At 44.9% G+C, this 21,579-nt stretch overlaps 1 protein-coding gene across 1 annotated transcript in view; it reads left to right on the top strand.

The window, feature by feature from the left end:
• celf5a (cugbp, Elav-like family member 5a) overlaps positions 1-21,579 on the top strand; it is a gene marked incomplete at its 3' end in the record, with an annotated part of 549,786 nt that overhangs the window by 280,829 nt on the left and 247,378 nt on the right. Inside the window, exon 3 of the mRNA XM_080733698.1 lies at positions 18,778-18,826. Within this exon, the coding sequence (XP_080589824.1) occupies positions 18,778-18,826 (49 nt within the window). The remainder of the gene's footprint in view (positions 1-18,777; positions 18,827-21,579) is intronic.

The following is a 21,579-nucleotide window of genomic DNA, read 5'->3' on the forward strand; positions in this document are numbered from 1 at the left end:
TGGTAAAAAGGTACTTATAATATACGTACGTTGATACAGTCTTTTTTTCACTCTCTATCAAATGTCTTTGCCAAAAAAACTAGCCGATCTACAAGCCTTGTGAGCTTGTAGATCAGCTATTTTTTGGCAAATGTTCCCACCCCAGGATAATGGATTTTGATTATCACGATAATATCGTGAATCGCGATTTATTTTGTCACAATAATCGTGATATGACATTTTCATATCGTCCCATCCTTACTACCTACTAACCATGCTACCCCATGCACAGACCGCCGCGTTCCACGTAATCTCTGCTCATCGGCCAATGAAGGCACTCAGTCACACTGCTATAGCTCATGCTACTATTGCCGTGCATTTGCGCGTGTGGGTGTGCATACCGAACGCCATATATCGGAGACATTTCAGGGCGAGCGGATAAAGTGTTAAGTAGTGTGTGTAACAACAACAACGCATAGACGGTGGAGCATTTTTGTGTGTGCGGTCGTGCACGCAGCAACCGCGGCCCATAAAGCCGCAGCTGTGAGAGGGCTGTGTGTGTGTGTGTGTGTGTATATACCGTCACTGTCGGGCAGAAACCTTGTATCTTGCAAGTTTAAGAATGTTACGTTTTTTCGTAAAGTAAAGCCCTGTTTCATCACGGCCGGGCCGTCGCACAAAACTAGTGAAAACAGCACACAACGCCTCGCACCGCGAGGCGTTGTGTGCTTGTAGATCGGCTGTTTTCACTAGTACTTTCAAACATTTCTAAAACGATGAACGCAAAACAAACGGTGTTGGACATAGAAGGCTTCCACCCGACAACGACGATATATATATATATCCTCACGCACATTGCCTGCTGTGTGTGCGTGCGCATGCGTGAGGGAGAGCGTAATCGCGAGAGGGCCGAGTCGGGGCCTAATAAAAGTGAATCCGCAGCCACAGGAGGAGAGAGATCAATGCGGCCCTATTGATCCAGACCCTTGGGCTGTGGAGAGCGTCTGGCCGGGGAAGGATTCTCTGGTTAGCAGGCTCACTCTAATCCACTGGAGCCTGATAAGAATGGCATCGCCTGGATTAGATGCCTCTGTCATCACGGTCTTTGTGCCCCCCCCCCCCCCCACCACTCATTTTTACCTCCCTCCCCCTCTCTCTCTCTTTTTCATTATTATTGTTCAGCCTGAGCAGTTTCTTTTTTTCTTTTTCTTTTTTTTTTTTACAATCTTGGAACCTATTTAGTTTGAAGTAAAAAGTTTGTCATAAGTAGTTTTTTTGGCTTTTCGTTTTCGGTGAAACTTAAAACTCGCGAGTTTCTGAGAGTCTCTAGTTATGCACACGCGCGCGTGCGCGCACGCACACGCGTACGCGCACGCACACGCGTACGCAAGGGATGCAGTTTACAGTTTAGGCATTTAGCAGACGCTTTTAATCCAAAGCGACTTACAATAAGCAGATAATACATCACTATAATAAGCAAGATAATATGTCAGAACATCAACAACAATATAACAAATGCATAGGAATATCAATCTAGGAAAAAAAAAACAATAACATAGGTAGATCATGCACCTAATCAGTAAAAAAAAACTAAAAAATGCTAACTAGCTTCATGTATGGTCATTAGGGGTGGATATTGTCAAGAATCTCATGATGTAATACGAATTACGATACTTGGGTCACGATGCAATAGTATCACGATACATTGCGAATCTTTGCGATACGATACTATTGCGATACTATCATATTGCGATATATCAGCTTTAAAAGCTGAAGACGCTGCTCTAATGTTGTCGTTTTCGCCGTTCGCAGCCATTTTATCGAGAGACCTCACTCACTGAATCGTGTGAAGGGGAAGTAGCTACTATAGTAAAGCGACATCTAGAGGCAGCGGAGTGTCAGGAATGGACTTCTACCATTGGGTTCCTAAGCATGGGAACATATTTTATTTTCCTCAAAGTATTGCGATACTACGGCCTGAGTATCTATACAGTATTGGCAAATAAACTATCGCGATGTATTGCCATATCGATTATATTGCCCACCCCTAATGGAGTGTTACAGTAGTGCTATGGGTTTAGGATACATATACATACGGTGCATTCGACATAAAGCTTACACAATGAATCGTGTCTACATCTGATGTGTGAGACAAAAGAGACAAAAGGATGTGCGGACGAGCCCCAACTTTTATTCATTTAGCCTACTTCTTCCCCTGTCCCCCTTTCCCTCTCCTCCCCTCTCCCCCTCCCTCCTCCTCCTCGCTTCCACGTTTCAGTCCAAAACAAATAGCTTTAATAATAACAAAGCAGGCAGAATTTTAATGAAAAAGGGGCCACGAACTGCACCGATTTGTAACAAGATTACTGGAATATACAAAGCAATCTCCTACTGTTTCACAGTGCTCTCAGCCATCTGGAGCGCAGATTTAAGATTCTTTTTTAGTTTTTATTATTGCTTAAATAAGGAAACAGCAGTCGCTGGAAACAGCCACAAAAAATGGTGTTTGTCCCAGACTTTTCTATAATACATTACACATTCGATATTTATATTTGTCATATATATTATACATTTCCCTCGCCACCTTGTATCTCTCTTCTTCCCGTCCAATTCCACAGCCATGTGCCGAAAAGGTCAGATTTAAAGACAGGGCACTCCAATAAAAGCATGACTTGTTCAAGGAGAAACAGCATAATGGGATTTTAAAATGTCTTAATAACATGCTGATATATGGGGGGAGAGGCCCGGGCCCGATTCATTAAGTGCTAAACGTATCTATTTTCACCTTGAGGAACGGAGTAACCTTCCCGGCCACGCCGAATTATTCCATAAATTTACCCATCGTAAATAATAACTTGCACTGTGGCTAAGTCTTTGTGGTAAAAACGTGGGGAGGATGTTATGCTTTAGAAGGTTGAGGTATTTGGCCCTGTTGTTTCCTTGCCTCTTCACCCCCCACCCCCCACCCCCTCCTACTCACTCTCCTGAGTGCTTTCTCTCTCTTTTCCCTCTCTGTCGGTATACGAGCGCCTGGCAAAGCGTAACCCCCGCAGTATGCTAATGTTGCCACGCCACAGGGCGCGCTGCTCCCGAGCTAAGTTACCCCGCGCGGTTTAGATTACAGAGAGTCAACCTCGACGGGTATCGCAAGCACAGGTGTTCAAAGCAAAAGCAAACCTCGGAGTAGACGGTGAAATAAATAAATAACAAAGTAGTAGGAGTAGTAGACACAAATAAATAAATAAATAAACGGGTTGGCAGAAAGATTGTGGGGGTGAAAAAAATATCCCCGGGACAAATCCGCGGATAACTTTTCAACCTTCTCCTGGTACTCCCCCCCCCCCCCCCCCTTTCCAAACACACGTCGGGAGTCTTTTGAAATGTGCGCGGTGGCAGGAGAAACAACGTTGCAAGCTCGCATCCCTCGCATCCCATGCTGTTCGTCATCGCGTGTTGCTGTTGTTGTGAGGTATCAGGGTAGAGGAGACCGTTCCGTAATGAAATGGCGTATGATGATGGCTCCCCTCATACCGTGCCATAATCTCGGCTGCGACGCAGCAGGGGTGTCAGTGTGTGGGAAGCTCGGAGCTCTCTCTGTACTCTCTCTAAAGCTAGTTACTGTTCAGCCTACAACGTGCCAGCTTAATGGTCCATTTATTTGCCCGAGAGCAATGCATTATGGTCCAGAACATTCCCACTATTGATGGCTCTCAGTTTATTTCATTTATCTCGAGCACGTAGTATACTGGTGGAGATATACAGGGCACCTGGGAGTGGGGTTCTGCAAAAAAAAATAAATGTAGAGCACGCGCGCCGCACGCAGGGGCGTCACAAGGGGTAGGAAAGTGGGACTGAGTTACCAGGGCCCAAGGTGGAGGGGCCCTATAGTAACTTTAGCTATTGAAAAACAGCAGATATACAAGCTCACAGCGCGGCACCGAGTGCCGCGCTGCGAGCTTGTAGATCTGCTATTTTTGAAAAGTCGTAAAAATGTGCGCAAATCTTTGAATATGTATTTTTTAAGCGAACATTTGTAACTAATTTGCTTCCGGGGAGGGGTCCCTGTAACTAAATATTTTGAGATGGGGGGTCTAGCTGTGGCCAAATACATATCATCTTGGGGGTCCTTCACATGAAAACGTTTGAGCACCACTGACATGGAAACATAAGTTTCTTGCACACATTTTCACGATTTTTCAAAAATAGCAGATCTACAAGCTCGCAGCGCGGCACTCGGTGCCGCGCTGCGAGCTTGTATATCTGCTATTTTTCAATGGTTAACATTCATGGGGGGCCCGCAGTGAATCCTTGTACCCAGGGCCCAGAATTTGGTGTGACGCCCCTGGCCGCACGCATGCACGCACACACGTGCACAGAGAGTACAGTCGCCTACACTTTTGCTGAACACGTGCACACCGCAAACACACAGTGGCTTAAAAAAAAACTGAACGAGTGAACAACAATAAAATTGATAAAGTAGTGCTGTTGGCAAGAAGCCCATTCATTAAGCCAGGACTCCTGCAGGACCTGGTCGCACTCTCTCTCTCTCTCTCTCCATCCTCTGTGGGCCTCGCTCGCTCAAGACACCCAGAGAGGGTGAGCTCTGACTGGGCTGAGGGCAGGGTTGCCATGTCTGCTTGTTATAAGTGACTTAAGGCCCATCCCCACGGGGCCAGATAACAGATAAAAAAAATCTCTTTCTCCATAGTTTTCCATTCAAAGTGGATGGTAGATACAGATACAAAAAAATATCTACCACAGATATTTGCCACAGACACTTTTATCTGTGGCAAATATTTTTTTATCTGTATCTACCATCCACTTTGAATTGAAAAATATCTGGAGAAAGAGATTTTTTTATCTGTTATCTGGCCCAGTGGGAATGGGCCTTTACTGGGCTTCTTTTTTTCTGTAAAGTCGCTTGTAAATACTGGTAGTTATATATGGGTTGCTGGCTTTTTGGCCTTGTTTCTAAAGTGCGGATGCTTAATTGGGCTTCTTAACATGTTTGATATTATTATTGTCCAGTGGTTCTCGAATGTTTTCAAGTCATGGACCCCCACAGTAAGGCCCATTCCCACTGGGCCAGATAACAGATAAAAAAAATCTCTTTCTACAGATATTTTTCCATTCAAGTGGATGGTAGATACAGATAAAAAAAAATATCTGTCACAGATATTTCTTTTATCTGTGACAGAGACTTTTGTTTTATCTGTTATCTGGCCTAGTGGGAATGGGCCTTAAATATGGAATATATTTGACCCTAACCCTTATCTGAAAATGTTTTGTGCCAGGACCAGATTTGTGTTGGAAAAATATTCCAAATTATATTTCAAGATTATTTTTGAAAATAGCAGAACTACATGCTGTATATCGGATTCTTTCAAATAGTTGATGCATACAGTATATAAGTTTAAAGTGCTCATGTGGCCTTACTGTATAATAGTCTTTTGGGCTTGGGTTTTCCTAGATCAGGGGCGTCACACCAAATTCTGGGCCCTGGGTACAAGGATTCACTGCGGGCCCCCCATGAATGTTAACTATTGAAAAATAGCAGATATACAAGCTCACAGCGCGGCACCGAGTGCCGCGCTGCGAGCTTGCATATCTGCTATTTTTCAATAGATAACGTTATTAGGGCCCCTCCACCTTGGGCCCCAGTAACTCAGTCCCACTTTCCTACCCCTTGTGACGCCCCTGCCTAGACCCGTTTTCTTATTTCGCACAAAGAAACGTGTCAACGCTGGCTGCTAAATCACTCCTTCCTCTACAAATAATAATAACACCTTCTAATTGTGGCTGTGTTTTCCATCGAGCCCGAGGGAGGGAAGGGAAGATGGGAGGACGGGTAGAGAGAGAGAGAGAGGGAGATGAGAAAGTAATAGAGAGAGAGAGAGAGAGAGAGAGAGAGAGAGAGAGAGAGAGAGGGGAAAGGAAGATGAGGAATGAAGTAGGGATGGGACGATAAGCGATATTATCGTTTATCCTGATAAAATGCACTCACGATAATCGTATCGTGGATATTTAATTTATCGTGATATCGTCCTCCGTCATGCACTGGGATCAATTCACCTTTTATTTGCCGAGCTGCATATCCGGTACCAATTAAACCCTCTATAATTGATAAAAGGTACTAATAACGTACTTGATAGTCTTTTTTTTTCACACCCTATCAAATGTCTATGCCAAAAAAATGCCGATCTACAAGCTCACAACGCGCCGCGTTGTGACGCGTTGTGAGCTTGTAGATCTGCTACTTTTTGGCAAATGTTCCGCCCCAGGATAATGGATTTTGATTATCGCGATGATATCGTAAATCGCGATTTCTTTTGTCACAATAATCGTGGTATGAAATCTTCATATCGTCCCATCCCTAGAATGAAGAGACGAGGAAGATAGACAGTGCGGGGAAGAGAGAGGGAGAGGGGGGGAAGAGGGGAAGCCGGCCTGCGACTCTTAGATAAGATTGCTTTTGCAGATGAGTGGCATTTCAACTGCCCCGGCCCCGCCCTCCTGCCTTTCACTTTGAAAGCCACGCTGAAAAGGCCTTGGCACTGTGTAAACACTGCATATGGAAGAAATACACACACACACTGAATTTATATCGTTGTCACGGGGTGGAAACTGGAAACCTTGTATGTCCAAAACCGTTCGTTTTGTTGTTGCGACCGAAGGTCGCAGTATACCATGAGAAATGTCGTAGCTTGTCCTTCCGTCCTTCCTATAAAAATGCATTCCTTCCTTCCTTCCTTCCGTACAGGAAGTGATGTCACGTGACATCACCTCATCAAAGATCAAACCCTGGATATTCATACTGTCACTGTGATATCACAGGTGATATCACAGTGACAGTCCATATATGGGTATCCCCCTTTTATGCCCATATATGAAGATCCCTGATGTCATTGATTGCGACCGTCAGGGAGCAGTTTACTATGAAAACCTCCACCGGCCGTCCGTCCGTCGGTCGGTCACACGTCACACGTCACACCTTTGCCCTGCTCATATCTCCGCATCAGTATATAGGGCTTGTTTGTTTATTGTATGACATCACGCCACATCATCAGCTGTGGACTCTGTGATGTCATCGTATCGCATCAGTATATAGGGCTTGTTTGTTTATTGTATGACATCACGCCACATCATCAGCTGTGGACTCTGTGATGTCATCGTATCTCCATATATGGCCATCTCCGTATATGGAGATATAAGTCGTCCATGCCCAAGTATGGGCTGGTGAGGTCAGACTTTGTGTGATGCGTAGGTTATCTCCATATATGGAGATTCAACATTCCAGGCAATGCTCTCTTCCCTGGTGAGAATTGCCCCTTTATATAGGGCTTGTTTGTGTATTGTATGACATCACGCCACATCATCAGCTGTGGACTCTGTGATGTCATCGTATCTCCATATATGGCCATCTCCGTATATGGAGATATAAGTCGTCCATGCCCAAGTATGGGCTGGTGAGGTCAGACTTTGTGTGATGCGTAGGTTATCTCCATATATGGAGATTCAACATTCCAGGTGTAACTATGGCTACCCGTATGACGTGAGAGGTGGAGGTTGTGATATTTGTGGAGATAAGCGACCAACGGTCGCTTATCTCCCGATTAGGGAGTCTTACTGGTATATATATATCACTGGCCAGATGGCAAAGGCATGGCCCATATCTGTGTGGCTGGTTCAGATAGGGATCTCGATGTATGGGCATCAAATATATTGTATGTATATGGATACATATTATTATTAATAATAAAGGATAAAATAAAATAAAAAGTGGTCATTCCCAGAAACAAAATCCCTTTTATGCCCTAACATGGAGAATTCTGATATCATCAATCCCAGGCCGAAGACGTTAATATTAAGTCCATATATGTATGGATGTATATTAATAAAGGATAAAATAAATAAAATGTCCATATACAGTATGGGCATTCCCAGATGATGCCCTGTTAGGTTACCCCCTTATGCCCATATACTGTATGGAGATCCCCAGGCATCAAGGCCCTAACTCTCCAAGACCCTGCTTGGCTTTATTAATTAACATACGGTCTCATATACATCACTGGCCTGATGGCCAAGAATTGGCGCGACGGTCGCATGTCACCCTGAGGTGTCTTACTAGTTTTTATCAATTTAAAAAGGATTTAAACTAGTGAAAATAGCCTACGTGCTTGTAGATTTGCTATTTTCACTAGTCTTGTATGATCCCAGCAAGCACGGTCAGGACCTGGACCAATCAGTGACGTCTCGATTGGGGCCAGATCAGTCATTTCCAGGATGTCATATGGACTTTTTTGTTTGACAGGATTATTGTGTTCAACACTGCCACTTGGTCACACAGCGTGAGTGAGTATGCTACAAAGAGACAGACATAGCTACAGACTCAAACCTTGAAGCGATGCATGCACCGCTCAAAAATGTAGGCTACTCACTGAGAACACTCAAACTCCCTGGAGGATGGCCCCTGCTGAATCTGGAGACTCATGTGACCTTTCCTGTAGCTCCACGCTAAGGCCAGAATGCCGTACAGTACCAGGGACGTGCAGAGAATTTTAGAGAGGCAGGGGCTGATATTTCCAAAAGGGCCTTTTGGTGAAAAAAATAAATTAAAAAAAATAGCGGTGTGTGTCACCACACTGAACTATGCATAATCAAGTCAATACTGGAGATGTGGCGTAGGCCTAACGGCATGGATTTCTACACACAGAGAGGGCAATTCTATCAACATAAGATGCTGCATTCAAGTTCAGTAGAGTTTGGACAAGGCAATTCTCTTGAATGCTGCCTTCAGGTATTGCATGGAAAGAGGGGCATTTGCATGTCTTTCACCATAGTAAAAACTGCAATTATGGTCTGGAGAGGGCTTTTTTTTTACAGACAGATAAAAGGGCAGGGGCTCAAGCCCCCTTTGATGTCTATGTGTGCACGGACCTGTACAGTACAGTATGTCCAATTGCACAACGATATCTAAACATCGAATTGGCAAATTGCCATGAAACTTGCATTCATTCATGCCCCCTGGAAGATGAGCCCATACTATTTGAGTGATCCCCCCCCCCCCCCCCCTGACCTCTATCCTCTATCCCCATCCTCAGGCAGCAACATAAACTTTTCACACAATATATTTTGCATACATAATCTAGACGGCAGATTTCCCACAGTGAACCCCAGTGACCCCATTGCTTTTCCTCTGGCACCGCCCTTTGGCAGATGGAGCATGGATTCTCACACAGACGGATGATCCGAGATCTCCACCTATACCATACATCTGGGTTAATATAAATTGAACGCAGCAGCTAGAACAGCTAACCGCTAACAACCCCGCTACGTGCAATAGCTGCTTTGGAAAACAATCCTGATAACAGTCCCAGTATGAAGGAGCGCGGCGCCCCAAAAGTCTACATATCTGGTGATATGTAGTTCTTTTTTTTACAGTATATCTCCAAATAGTTTCTGTCCGGTTCAGCCCCTACATTGAATTTAGATGCCTAACACATGAATATGGTACAAAGGTTCGCTAGTGAATCCGTCAGCCTATAGGGGGCTGGGGCCCCTATGGGGCTGTTAAGTATGACATCATTTTGTAGGCAGAGAATTTCTGCCCCCAGTTTCCGTGAATCTTTTTACTATTTTTACTATTTACACATTTTTCTTCTCTTTGTTGTTGAAAGGAAAGTGTTAGAATTATACTTTAATCGTTATTTTTTAGTCGTTGTTTTTTGAAATAGCGAGGGACAGAAAATGCTCTGGGGGCAGATTCTCCTCTGCCAACAAAATGATGTCACGGCTTAAAAGCCCCATAGGTACCTAGCATTGACTTTGCAGATGGGTGTGTCTAAGATTAGGTTGAGTTCTCCGACCGTCTAGGTTAACACACACCGGCTGCGGACGACCGCGCATCAAAACAGCCGCCAACATTATTTTCAATGAACATACTGTACCCGTCAAGACGCATGGTAAATGGTAAATGGTGCATTTATATAGCGCTTTTGATCCAAAGCGCTTTACAGAGATTGTGCATTACATTCACCCATTCACGCACACATTCATACACCGGTGGCGGAGGAAACCATGCAAGGCACCAACCAGCTCACCGGGAGCAATGTGGGGTTCAGAGTCTTGCCCAAGGACCCTTCGACATTAACTCAGGGGGAGCCCGGATTCGAACTGGGAACCCTTCGGGAACCCTTCGTGCTCTAATAACGGTTTCTCTACCCCTGAGCTATGCCGCCCCACGGGGAGCTATGCCCCGCGTGCAGGCGCGAGTTTACGCCTTGCCCGGCGCTCCGATACGCCACTGTTCTATTTCCGCGCCGTGAGAAACGTGCGCAGCATGTCCGCAGCCGGTATGTGTTCCCCTTAAGAGTGAGGCTAGGATTTTGCGGGCTGCTACTGTAGCAGGGCTTTTAGACTCTAAACTGAACCCACTGGCTTCTTTAAAAGCCAAACGCACAAGTTGCTCTCGCCAACTTGTCGGGGGAAAAACAATTTTCTCGACTCCACTCCACCGCCGTGAATATTTTTTATTTTTCTGTTACAGTCCCCCCCCCACTCTCAATTTGTCTCTACCCCTCCCCTTGCCCCCCCCCCTCCCCCTGCCTCTCTCCCTTTCTCTCTATCTCTGTCTTTTCCCCGCATGCTGTGGTGCTCCGAGGGCTTTAGTAAATCCATAGTTCCATATGCTTTTATGGAGCCGCCTCATTTGCCCAGTTAAGCCTCCAGTCAGTTGAATTAAAGCTGTTAGCTCTAGTACATGACTGCTCTATGGCGAGGCTGAGATAGAGGCCCCCGGGCCTACAGTACATAATGTACTGTACCGTAGGCCTGTGTGGCCTGAGAATTTACACACCACCTCGGTATGCCCGGGCCGTGTGTGTGTGTCTCTCTCTCTCTACTTGTACTGTATGTTAGTCGATCTGCAAGTCTCCCTCCCGCATTATTCTTGACTGTCGTGGGATGAAAAGAGACATTATTTGACGAAGGTGGAAAAAGTACTTAAGTAAAAGTATCAATACTGCACTGTAGAACCGTTGCAAGTAAATGTCCAGAATTCTAAATGTACTTAAAGTAAAGTATGAAAGTATTGGCACCAAAATGTACTTAAAGTACGAAAAGTAAAATTACGAATGTTTGAAAATAGCAGATCGACAAGCAATGCGTCGCATCGCGACGCGTTGTGAGCTTGTAGATCGGCTATTTTCAAATAGCCACGGTATAACACAGGGCTAAAGTAGTTTATGTATGTTTTATAATATTATAATTTATATCTACAAAGTAACTATAGTAACTAAAGTTTTCAAATAAATGTAGTGGAGTAAAAGTACAATATTTGGATCCGAGATGTAGTAGAAGTAAAAGTATTGGAAATTGGAAGTACCGATACCTCCAAATTGTACTTAAGTGCAGTACTTAAGTAAATGTACTTTAGTTACTTTACACCACTGCGTGGGATGCAAAGAGACGTTATTTGACGGAGGTTGTTTAGCCCCGAAAGCATGCGCAACATTAACACATGGGCGGCCAAGGTTTATAACATTTATAGCTGTTGCTGGTGCCACCATTGACTTACGTTATGTTTTGATGAGCCCCGCAAGCTTCGTGCGTGTGCACGTGCGTGTCCAGAGAAGATTGAGGAGGTACTCCATTTGTTTACAAACGCTCGCGAAACTCGCGGTAAAAAAATCGCGGTAAATTCGCGGTAAAGTGTCGCCGTGAAAACAATCAGCTCTCTGCCTCCATGGGGCTGTTTTTACCTCATTCTCAGATAAAGCCGTTCTTATGTTTCAAAGTAGAATCTAAAGCCATGTAAAATCCTTCCGTGTGGGGAGAGACAGGGGGCTTCCTGCCCTGGCTGGGTGACGTAATGGATTCAGGGCATGCAAAGGGAAGCTGCGGTCTCGAAAAGTTAACTATTTGTTGACTCGTCCCTCGACGATATAACTTCCTGTGGCAGGGTGACATCTAGTGGCCATAACTCGTCCCTGAACGCGTTTGGCTCCCCAAGTGTTAAGAGCGAAGATTGCATTGTAAGTGTGGGGAATGGTGAACTGCTTTTTTTTTTCGTTGGACTTTATTGTACTCCTATAGCACCTTAGGGTGAGTGGTAGTCCCCTCTACAGAAACTGTCATTAGCTATAAAGAAAAAAGGGAGCGAGGAGCTATAGTGTGGGCCAAACCCTGGGCCACTAGTGTCCTTAGTGATTTGATAGAAGATAAGATAGATAGAGCGAGCTAAGGAGCTGCAGCCACAGCAGGGGTGTCGCACCAAGTTCTGGGCCCTGTATGGGCACAAGGATTCACTCACATGTTGTGCTTTAGCTACTGAAAAAAAAATAGCAGATATACAAGCTCGCAGAGTGCCGCGCTGCACCGAGTGCCGCGCTGCAAGCTTGTATATCTGCTAGAAAAATCGTGAAAATCTTTGAATATCTTTGAATATTTCAAAAGGTTTTTTTTTTTGTTTATTTTTTTTTTTTAAACTTGTGTTTCTATGTCAGTGGTGCTCAAACATTTTCACGTGAAGGACCCTCAAAAGGATATCTATTTGGCCACGGACCCCCCATCTCAAAATATTTAACTCCAGGGACCTAGCTCCCCCAGAAGCAAAATTTTAGTTACAAACGTTCACTTAAAAAATACATATATTCAAAGATTTGCAGGCATTTTCACGACTTAAAAAAAATAGCAGATCTACGAGCTTGCAGCGCGGCACTCGGTGCCGCGCTGTGAGCTTGTATATCTGCTATTTTTCAATAGCTAAAGAACACAATAATGAAGGCCCCCCTCCTCCACCTTGGGCCCTTGTAACTCAGTCCCACTCCCCCCCCATCCCCCCCCCCCCACCCTGGTGACGCCCCTGGCTACAGCCATGAGGACTGGGCCTGGCTGGCAGTATAGTGGAGAGATGACTTAGAGTCCACAGTTGGCTGTGTCTGCTACAGTAATGAGTCTTCCTAACAGCATTGAGCGGTACAGTACAGTCCCCGTCCAGGCCGTGCACAAACAGCAGGCTTGTGAGTGACTAACCGAGGGGATTCACTTACCTAATGTTTTCTTACGGTAAACTCATGCTGTCGGGGCAGAAACCTCTTATCTCCATATTTTGTAACTTTTTGTGCTTTTTTTTCTTCATACGAGCCATAGACTGTAGAATATGGATGATGTGAAGCCATTGGTTTCTATGCAGCGTAAAATGGCCATTTTCTACCCCTTGGAATGGGTGTCGCCATCATAGAATTGTACAGGCATCAGAGATACTATTGGCTGCCAACGGTCACGTGCAACCGCAGGGATACATGGGAGAATGTGATCGGAGCCTCCCGAAATACAGCACACGAAGAAGAACACAGCCGGCTGGTATCAGTTTAGTTGGCCACGCCCCCCCCGCAACTTTATCATTTATTTTAAAATAAATTGGACCACATTAACTAGCGATAGGAACCATACAGTATTCATGAAAATGTTAATTAAGGTTAGAAAACGAAAGGGGAAAATAAATGGGATCCAATGGAGAACAATTCTTTTTGCGATCGGCCGGCCGTTGTGAGCTTGTAGATCTGCTGTTTTCAGCGCGCAACACCTGAGAGCAACCAAACATAAAATGACTCTTCTCCACTAGTCCCTACCTAACGTCTTAGTCTAGTTTTTATTTTGTTGACGAAATTGTCAATATATTTAGTCTTAGTTTTAGTCACCATAGCTTAGTTGTCTCCACCAGCCGAAGGCTGAGGGAGAGTATGTTTTCCCCTCCGTCCGTCCGTCCGTCCGTCCGTGCGTCCGTCCGTCCGTCCGTGCGTCCTCGCAGCTTGTGAGCGCCAAATCTCAGTCGCCGTTGGCCCGGTCGCTGCCAAAGTGAGCACACACATTCCCTGGATGCCAATCTAGAACCTCTGCCCTAAATTTTTCAAATGGGCCTTTTCTAGCGCCAACTAGTGGCCGATGTTTGCTAAACACATTTCTGTGCACTACTCTTACAGATTTTGTCCAAAAATCCTACAAATCGGTAGGCAATATCTCGACAGTCATGTGATCGACACGGATCTGTCCGATTTTGCATATTCCATCCTGATTGGCTAAGATTGGCTTCCAAAGTTTGTGGGATTGAGCCGTTTTGAACAAAATGCCTCAAATCACAAACGCAAAGTGCAATTATCATGAAATCGCGCACACACGTTCCCACTAGGCAGAGGAAGAAATGCCACTTAATTTTTTTTAATCAGCCTCATGGTGGCGCTATAACAGCCCGATTTGTGGTTTTACCTATAACTCCACCGATCAGTTTCAAACTTTGTAAGCGCACTCCCTAGAGGCTAAGGATAAACCTTTGCCCTGCATTTTTCACATCAGCCTTTTATAGCGCCACCTTTGGGCCGACTTATGTAAAACACATTTTTGGATATTACTCCTTGAGATTTTATCCAAAAATCATGCAAATCGGTACACAGTATCTCTATAGTCATGTGATCAAGTCCGATCCATCTGATATTTCATATTCCATCCTGATTGGCTAATATTAGCTTCCAAAGTTTGCAGGATTGCTCCGTTTTTGAACAAAATGCCTCAAATCATCAACGCAGCTTGCGATTACCGTGACATTTGCCACACATATTCCCACTAGGTCAAGGAACAAATGCTACCTTTTTAACATTGTCCTGTTATAGCGCCACCAGCAGGTAGACTTTAGCAAAACACATTTTTGTAACACAATGCTTGAAATCATGCATGCAGCGTCCGATTGCCATGAAAGATCTATGGTGAAGAACATATGCCACCCTTTTTACATTGGCCTATTATACAGTAGCACCACCAGGACGCACGCCCTGGTGGAGACCTGTGCTCGTTTTTATTTTGTTTTTATTTTATTTTTCGTCAGTGAAAAAAACGTAGTCGACAAACATTTTTCATCATAGTTTTAGTCGACGAAATCAACACTGCTACAGTGTCACACGAAACATGGCACAAAGGGACGTGTTTTGAGCTTGTAGATCTGCTACTTTTGATGCTCCTGAATTTGACTCCTGAAAAGTAACCAATGACGGACATAAATGAGGTTCCCACGAGGCAGAGAGAGAAATAATATTCAACTCCAAGTCCAAAAGAAACGCTAATAAACCTTAATTAAGGCTATTACTTTGGTAAAAGAAAATCCAAACGGCTCTTTTTGATATGGTCTGACTCTGAATTTATTGAAGGAAAGCTTGATGACGCGAGTAGCGTAATGATAATAGAAAAATAATTTACTCCGTCGCTATGATTAAATATATACTTTGAGGGAGTATAGCTGATGTTTATTGGACTAGTCTAAAAGGTGAAACGTAGCTAAGTGCAACTCCATTTATGTTAAACCACACTATTAACAAATGAATAGAAAGAAGCGCTAAGTGCTTCCTGAAATACGTCCCGCTATCACGCTCAGCTGGCGCCAACGCTAGGCTCGTAGCGCACAATTAGCGGGTGCTTTTTTACAACACAAAACAGCGCGAGGCGCGCGCCCACCCACCTACGCACGTTGAAAACACACGGTTGTGGTGGGAAGCACTATAAAAGGCTGCTGTGGCTGGCCTAGCAGGGACGTCACAAGAGGGGGTGGGGGGGGAGTGGGACTGAGTTACCAGGGCCCAAGGTGGAGGGGCCTTAATTAGTTTATACTTTAGCTATTGAAAAATAGTAGATATACAAGCTCACAGCGCGGCACCGAGTGCTATCTGTGCAAAAGTCGTGAAAATCTGTGCAAATCTTTGAATACCGGTATGTATTCTTTAAGCGAACATTTGATATCTAATAACTAAAATTTTGCTTCTGGGGGGTCTCCGGAACGAAATATTTTGAGAAGGGGGTCCATGGCCAAATACATATCATTGTGGGGGTCCTTGACATGAAAAGGTTTGAGCAGTACTGACATAGAAACATACGTTTTTCAAAAACACCTCAGAAGGATTTGAAATATTCAATGACTTCAAAAACGTCAAAAATAGCAGATCTACAAGCTCGCAGCGCGGCACTCAGTGCCGCGCTGCGAGCTTGTAGATCTGCTATTTTTCATTAGTTAAAGCATTCATGGGGGGCCCACCCACAGTGAATCCTTGTAAGGGCCCAGAATATTTTGGTGCGACACCCCTGTGGCCTAGCGTATATACGCGCTAACGTCCTCTGCCTTTCACTCAGGTTTAATATAGAGTAATGGTTAACCCGAGGTCATTAATACACATTAGCCGACCATCAAAATTCATGTTGCTGCTCCCGTGCTCTCGAACGGGGGAGCGTAAACAGCCCCCTTCTGACTGGTGCCCGTTCTCCGCTGTTATAATTAACCCATTTAGAACGGGTACACATTTTGTGTATCATTATTTTATGCTTTAACTATTGAAAAATAGCAGATATACAAGCTCACAGCGCGGCACCGAGTGCCGCGCTGCGAGCTTGTAGATCTGCTATTTTTTTTAAATCTTGAAAATTCAAATTTTGACCCGATTCTATAAGTGTCTTTTGAATCCTTCTAAGATTTTTTTGAAAAACCTCTGTTTCTATGTCAGCAATCTGGCCAGCCATCGTCAAAGAAAAGGTCCTTTTCACTTAACTGGAGCTCAGTTAGTCTGTTCTTGAGAGACTACTATGTCAGTGGTTCTCAAACCTTTTCATGTGAAGGACCCCCAAAATGATATTTATTTGGCCACGGACCCCCATCTCAAAATATTTAGTTCCAGGGACCACCCAGAAGCAAAATTTTAGTTACAAACATTCGCTTTGAAAATACATTATATTCAAAGTTTTGCACACATTTTCACGACTTTTTCAAAAATAGCAGATCTACAAGCTCGCAGCGCGGCACTCGGTGCCGCGCTGTGAGCTTGTATATCTGCTATTTTTCACCGGTTAAAGCATTCAATAATTCTAGGCCCTAAATGGGTTAATATTTCCAATTATTGATCTGAGAGGAGTGCTGAGTGGTGACTGTCCAGGGCCCTGGCCCCAGATAATAAATCTGTAGCGTACACAGTGTGGGATGGCGGGGGAGAAGGACAGAGGAGCAGTGAAAGGTGCTGTTAACTATATCCTTGCTGTCGGGCAGTGGTGTAAAGCATGGGTCTTCAACAGGGGGTCCGGGACCCCTATAGGGGTCCTCAGAGTTACTACAGGGGCGTCCTCCATATCTCCCAATCCTTTTTATATTAACAACTCGAACCCTAGTGTCCTTATTCTGAGAACTGTAGCCGAAAATAATATTTTATTATTATTATATACTATTTTCGGCAAAGAGGTTTGGTGTAGAGGGGGAAAAGAGCGGACTAAGTACGGATTAAAAGGTCAAGTTTATTAGGTAATGACGGCTCGAGTGGTTAAATATCTGAAAACACCAATTGACATGAATTCAAAATACACTGATGATTGTGCTGTCAAACGATGAAACTACTGTATATGGAATCTATGAACACTCATCTCTCTCTCAACTAAGGGGTCCTTGGCCTGAAAACGTTGAAGACCCCTGATGTAAAGTAACCAAGTACATTACTTAAGTGCAGTATAAGTACTGTACTTAAGTACAATTTTGAGGTGTTTGTAATTTACTTGAGTGTTTCCAATTTCCAGTACTTGTACTTCTACTCCACCGCATCTCGGATCCCAAAGATTGTACTTTTTACTCCACTACATTTATGTAGTGTCGCGAAGAGCGGGCCAGGGCCGGAGTTACGAAGCCGTGGTGAATGCAATCGTTGTATTTATGCCCAGGCCGTAAGGCCTGGGCACGATAAACGCACGATAATCGCACGATAAACGCATGAATGGGATCATGAAACGCGATGCAGGTGAGCTCACATTTCACCATAACAAAAGGAGGTTTAGTACATTAGTTTGCCTTATCGGCGTTTGCCTTATCGGCGTTTGCCTTATCAGGACGTGCCCGTCCAAAATGCTTTTCGAGACGCTTTTCGAGCTTGCAGATCTGCTACTTTAGATGCTTCTGTGTGACGCGCAGAATGAAAGGTCAAGTTTATTGACGGTTCAAGTGGTTAAACATCTGAAAATACACATTGACATGCATCGAAAATACACTGATGATCGCGCTGTCAAACGATGAAACTATATGGAATCTATGAAAAGGTTGTGGGGGTCCCTGCTTCATCTCTCTCTCAACTAAGGGGTCCTTGACCTGAAAACGTTGAAGACCCCTGAATTAGGGCATTCATTTACAAAATATTGAGAATGGAGTTAAGAGGTTTCTGCTCATTAGCAAGGATATGTTTTCCATGCATGGATTATGGACTACAATGCAAGTCTACATTTAGCTCAGGTTGTGTGCGTACTGGAGTGGCTAATATAGTAGGATATGTCTGGTCGAGTCAACGCTACTGGATCATCACAATCACAATGCCAGCTGTTAGTATGGCAGAGAGACAGCCTTCACACACCACTGACTTGTTTGCTTGTTGTACACACATAGTAAAAGGGTTCCGTTTGGTTACATTTGTACACCCTCAGTGTTTAAGAAGGATTCAAAAGACACTTATAGAATCGGGTCAAAATTCAAATTTTCACGACTTTTCAAAAATAGCAGATCTACAAGCTCGCAGCGCGGCACTCGGTGCCGCGCTGTGAGCTTGTATATCTGCTATTTTTCAATAGTTAAAGCATAAAATAATGATACACTATACTGTGTACCCGTTTTGAATGGGTTAATGAACGCTGATGATTTTGTAGCCAAGACAACTCCAGTCACCAGCGCTAACCTCTCTCTCTCTCTCTCTTTCTCTTTGTGTTTGTCTCTGTGTTGTGGTTGTCTCTCTCTCTCCACAGATGACTCGCCCCATCCAGGTGAAACCGGCCGACAGCGAGAGTCGTGGAGGTAGTTGTCTTCCTTTTATTCTTCCCTTCATCCAATGCACACGTGCAGGGGCGCGCAGACAATTTTAGAGAGGCAGGGGCTGGGGTGCCTGCTGGCCTAGTGGTCCAGGTGCATACCACATACCACTAGGCTATGATGCCTGCATGCTGGCCTCGCCGGTTCGATTCCCGATCCGGACGACCTTTGCCACATGTCATTCCCCCATCTCCCCCCATTTCCTGTCAGTCTGCTAGCCTATCAAATAAAGGCATAAAAAGCCCCCAAAAAACAAATCTTTAAAAAGAGAAGCAGGGGCTGAAATTCCTATAAGGACCTCTTAGTGAAGATATTGAAAATAGCAGACCTCCAAGCTCACAACGCGTTGCGCTGCGACGCGTTGCTAGCTTGGAGGTCGGCTATTTTCTGTACTTATTCATGGTCTGGAGAGGGCACGGGTTAAAAGGGAAGGGGCTCAAGCCCCCTTCGACGTCTATGTGTGCACGTGCCTGCACATGTGTTTTCCATCGTTCCGCTCCGACCATGCGGGCTCATCCCACTTATTCCTCCCGTTACGACGAACGCTTCATTTCTTCACCCCGGTTCTCTCTCTCTCTCTCTCTCTCTCTCTCTCTCTCTCTCTCTCTCTCTCTCTCTCTCTCTCTCTCTCTCTCTCTCATCCCTTCTTGTGTTTTGCGTATTGGTCGTAATTGATTGAAGCGTCAGCGGGGTTATACGAGAGACAGAAAGGATGTGATGGGCTCCCCTGTTGCCCGCATCTCTCTTCTCACTGTACCGTGCCAAGTACATTACCATCACACTGTAAATTAAGAAGTGATTAGGGTGGATACTGGAAACTGGATCCCCCCCCACCCCACCCCACCCAAAAATAAATAAATACATTCTCGGGCTGGTTTACGTCTCCTCAAAAACAAGAGTGTAAACAGTGCAGGGGGGAGGAGGAGGTGGAGGAGGAGAGTGTATTCACGGCGTGCCAAACAATCAATAACTTCGCAGGGGCCTCCCTCTTGCCAAGATCCTCATTACTTGGCCTTAATTCTGTCTTCTTTGATCTGCCCCTGTTTTTGGGAGGCTTTCATTTAAACTGGCTGCCGGATCTGCATATATGTTAATGTGATGAGGAAACAGTTCCTTCAAGTCGAGTGAACGCACGCGGTGAACCCCGGGCCGACGGCGCTGCTGGGGTTTTGGGTCTCGTTTATTTATTTCTTTATTTATGTCTTCATTTCTTTATCCGCCCGCGTGCACGTCTGACTGTGTACTGTCAGTGTGAGGAGTTGAGTGGCAGCAGCGCTGCTCTATTTTAAACAGCCTATTTTTTGTGTTTTCTTTAAAAAGGAGGAGCACTGCGTTTGTTCTTGGTGGTGGGCTGGGGGGGAGGGGTGGAGGGACGTGCAGAGAATGTTAGAGAGGCATGCAGGGGCTGAACTTTCTAAAAGGGCCTTTTGGTGAAAATATCGAAAACAGCAGACCTCCAAGCAGCGCGACGCGTTGCGAGCTTGGAGGTATAGGCTATTTTCGGTGCTTGATACCACGAGTGAATACTGGAGATTTGGCTTACAACATGGATTTCTTACACAGAGGGGGCGATTCATTCTTTCAACATAAGATGCTTGCATTCAAGTTCAGGAGAGTTTGGAGAAAGCAATTCTCTTGAGTCGAATGCATGCCTTGCAGGTATACTGGAAAGAGGGCATTTTGCGTTTCTTTCACCATAGTAAAGAACCGCATTCATGGTCTGGAGAGAGGGCCCTTTTTTACAGACGGGTAAAAGGGCAGGGGCTCGAGCCCCCTTTGATGTCTATGCGTGCACGTGCCTGGGCAGTGCCATGAAATGTGGTCCAATTTATTTTAAAATAAGTGATAAAGTTGCGGGGGGGCGTGGCCAACTAAACTGATACCAGCCGGCTGTGTTCTTCGTGTGCTGTATTTCGGGAGGCTCCGACCACATTCTCCCATGTATCCCTGCGGTTGCACGTGACCGTTGGCAGCCAATAGCATCCCTGATGCCTTTACAATTCTATGATGGCGATCACCATTCCAAGGGGTAGAAAAGGGCCATTTGCGCTTGGCTTTGCACCAATGGCTTCGCATCGTCCATATTTTTCTACAGTCTATGGGCGCGAGGGAGGGAGAGAGAGAGAGAGAGAGAGAGGGGTTGCCAACTGCGTCCAGATGCTGCGTGCGTCCCACTACACATCCCAGGCTTTTACCTAGAAACCTCTGTGTGCTTTGGGTTGAATTAGGACTGGCGTAACTGTTGGACGCCTGTCAGTGCACACACGGTCTTCACAGGACAAGACCTAAGCCCTGGAGATGGATGGACGGAATGGAGGGCAGGTCGAGAAAGATCACTCTCAGCCAACTGTCTCTCTAGGGATGGGACGATATGAACATTTCATATCATTGACAAAAGAAATCACGATTTACGATATTATCACGATAATCAAAATCCATTATCCTGGGGCGGAACATTTGCCCAAAAATAGCTGATCTACAAGCTCACAGCGCGTCGCGACGCGACGTGTTGTGAGCTTGTAGATGGGCTATTTTTTGGCAAAGACATTTGATAGAGAGTGAAAAAAAGACTGTATCAACTATGTATATTATAAGTACCTTTTACCATTTATAGAGGGTTTAAAATAAATGGTACCGGATATGCAGCTCGGCAAATAAAAGGTGAATTGATCCCAGTGCATGACGGAGGACGATATCACGATAAATTAAATCTCCACGATACAATTATCGTGAGTGTC

The sequence above is a fragment of the Nannobrachium achirus genome, assembly GCF_963921795.1.
Source record: "Nannobrachium achirus genome assembly, chromosome: 1".
NCBI classification, from domain to species: Eukaryota; Metazoa; Chordata; class Actinopteri; order Myctophiformes; family Myctophidae; genus Nannobrachium; species Nannobrachium achirus.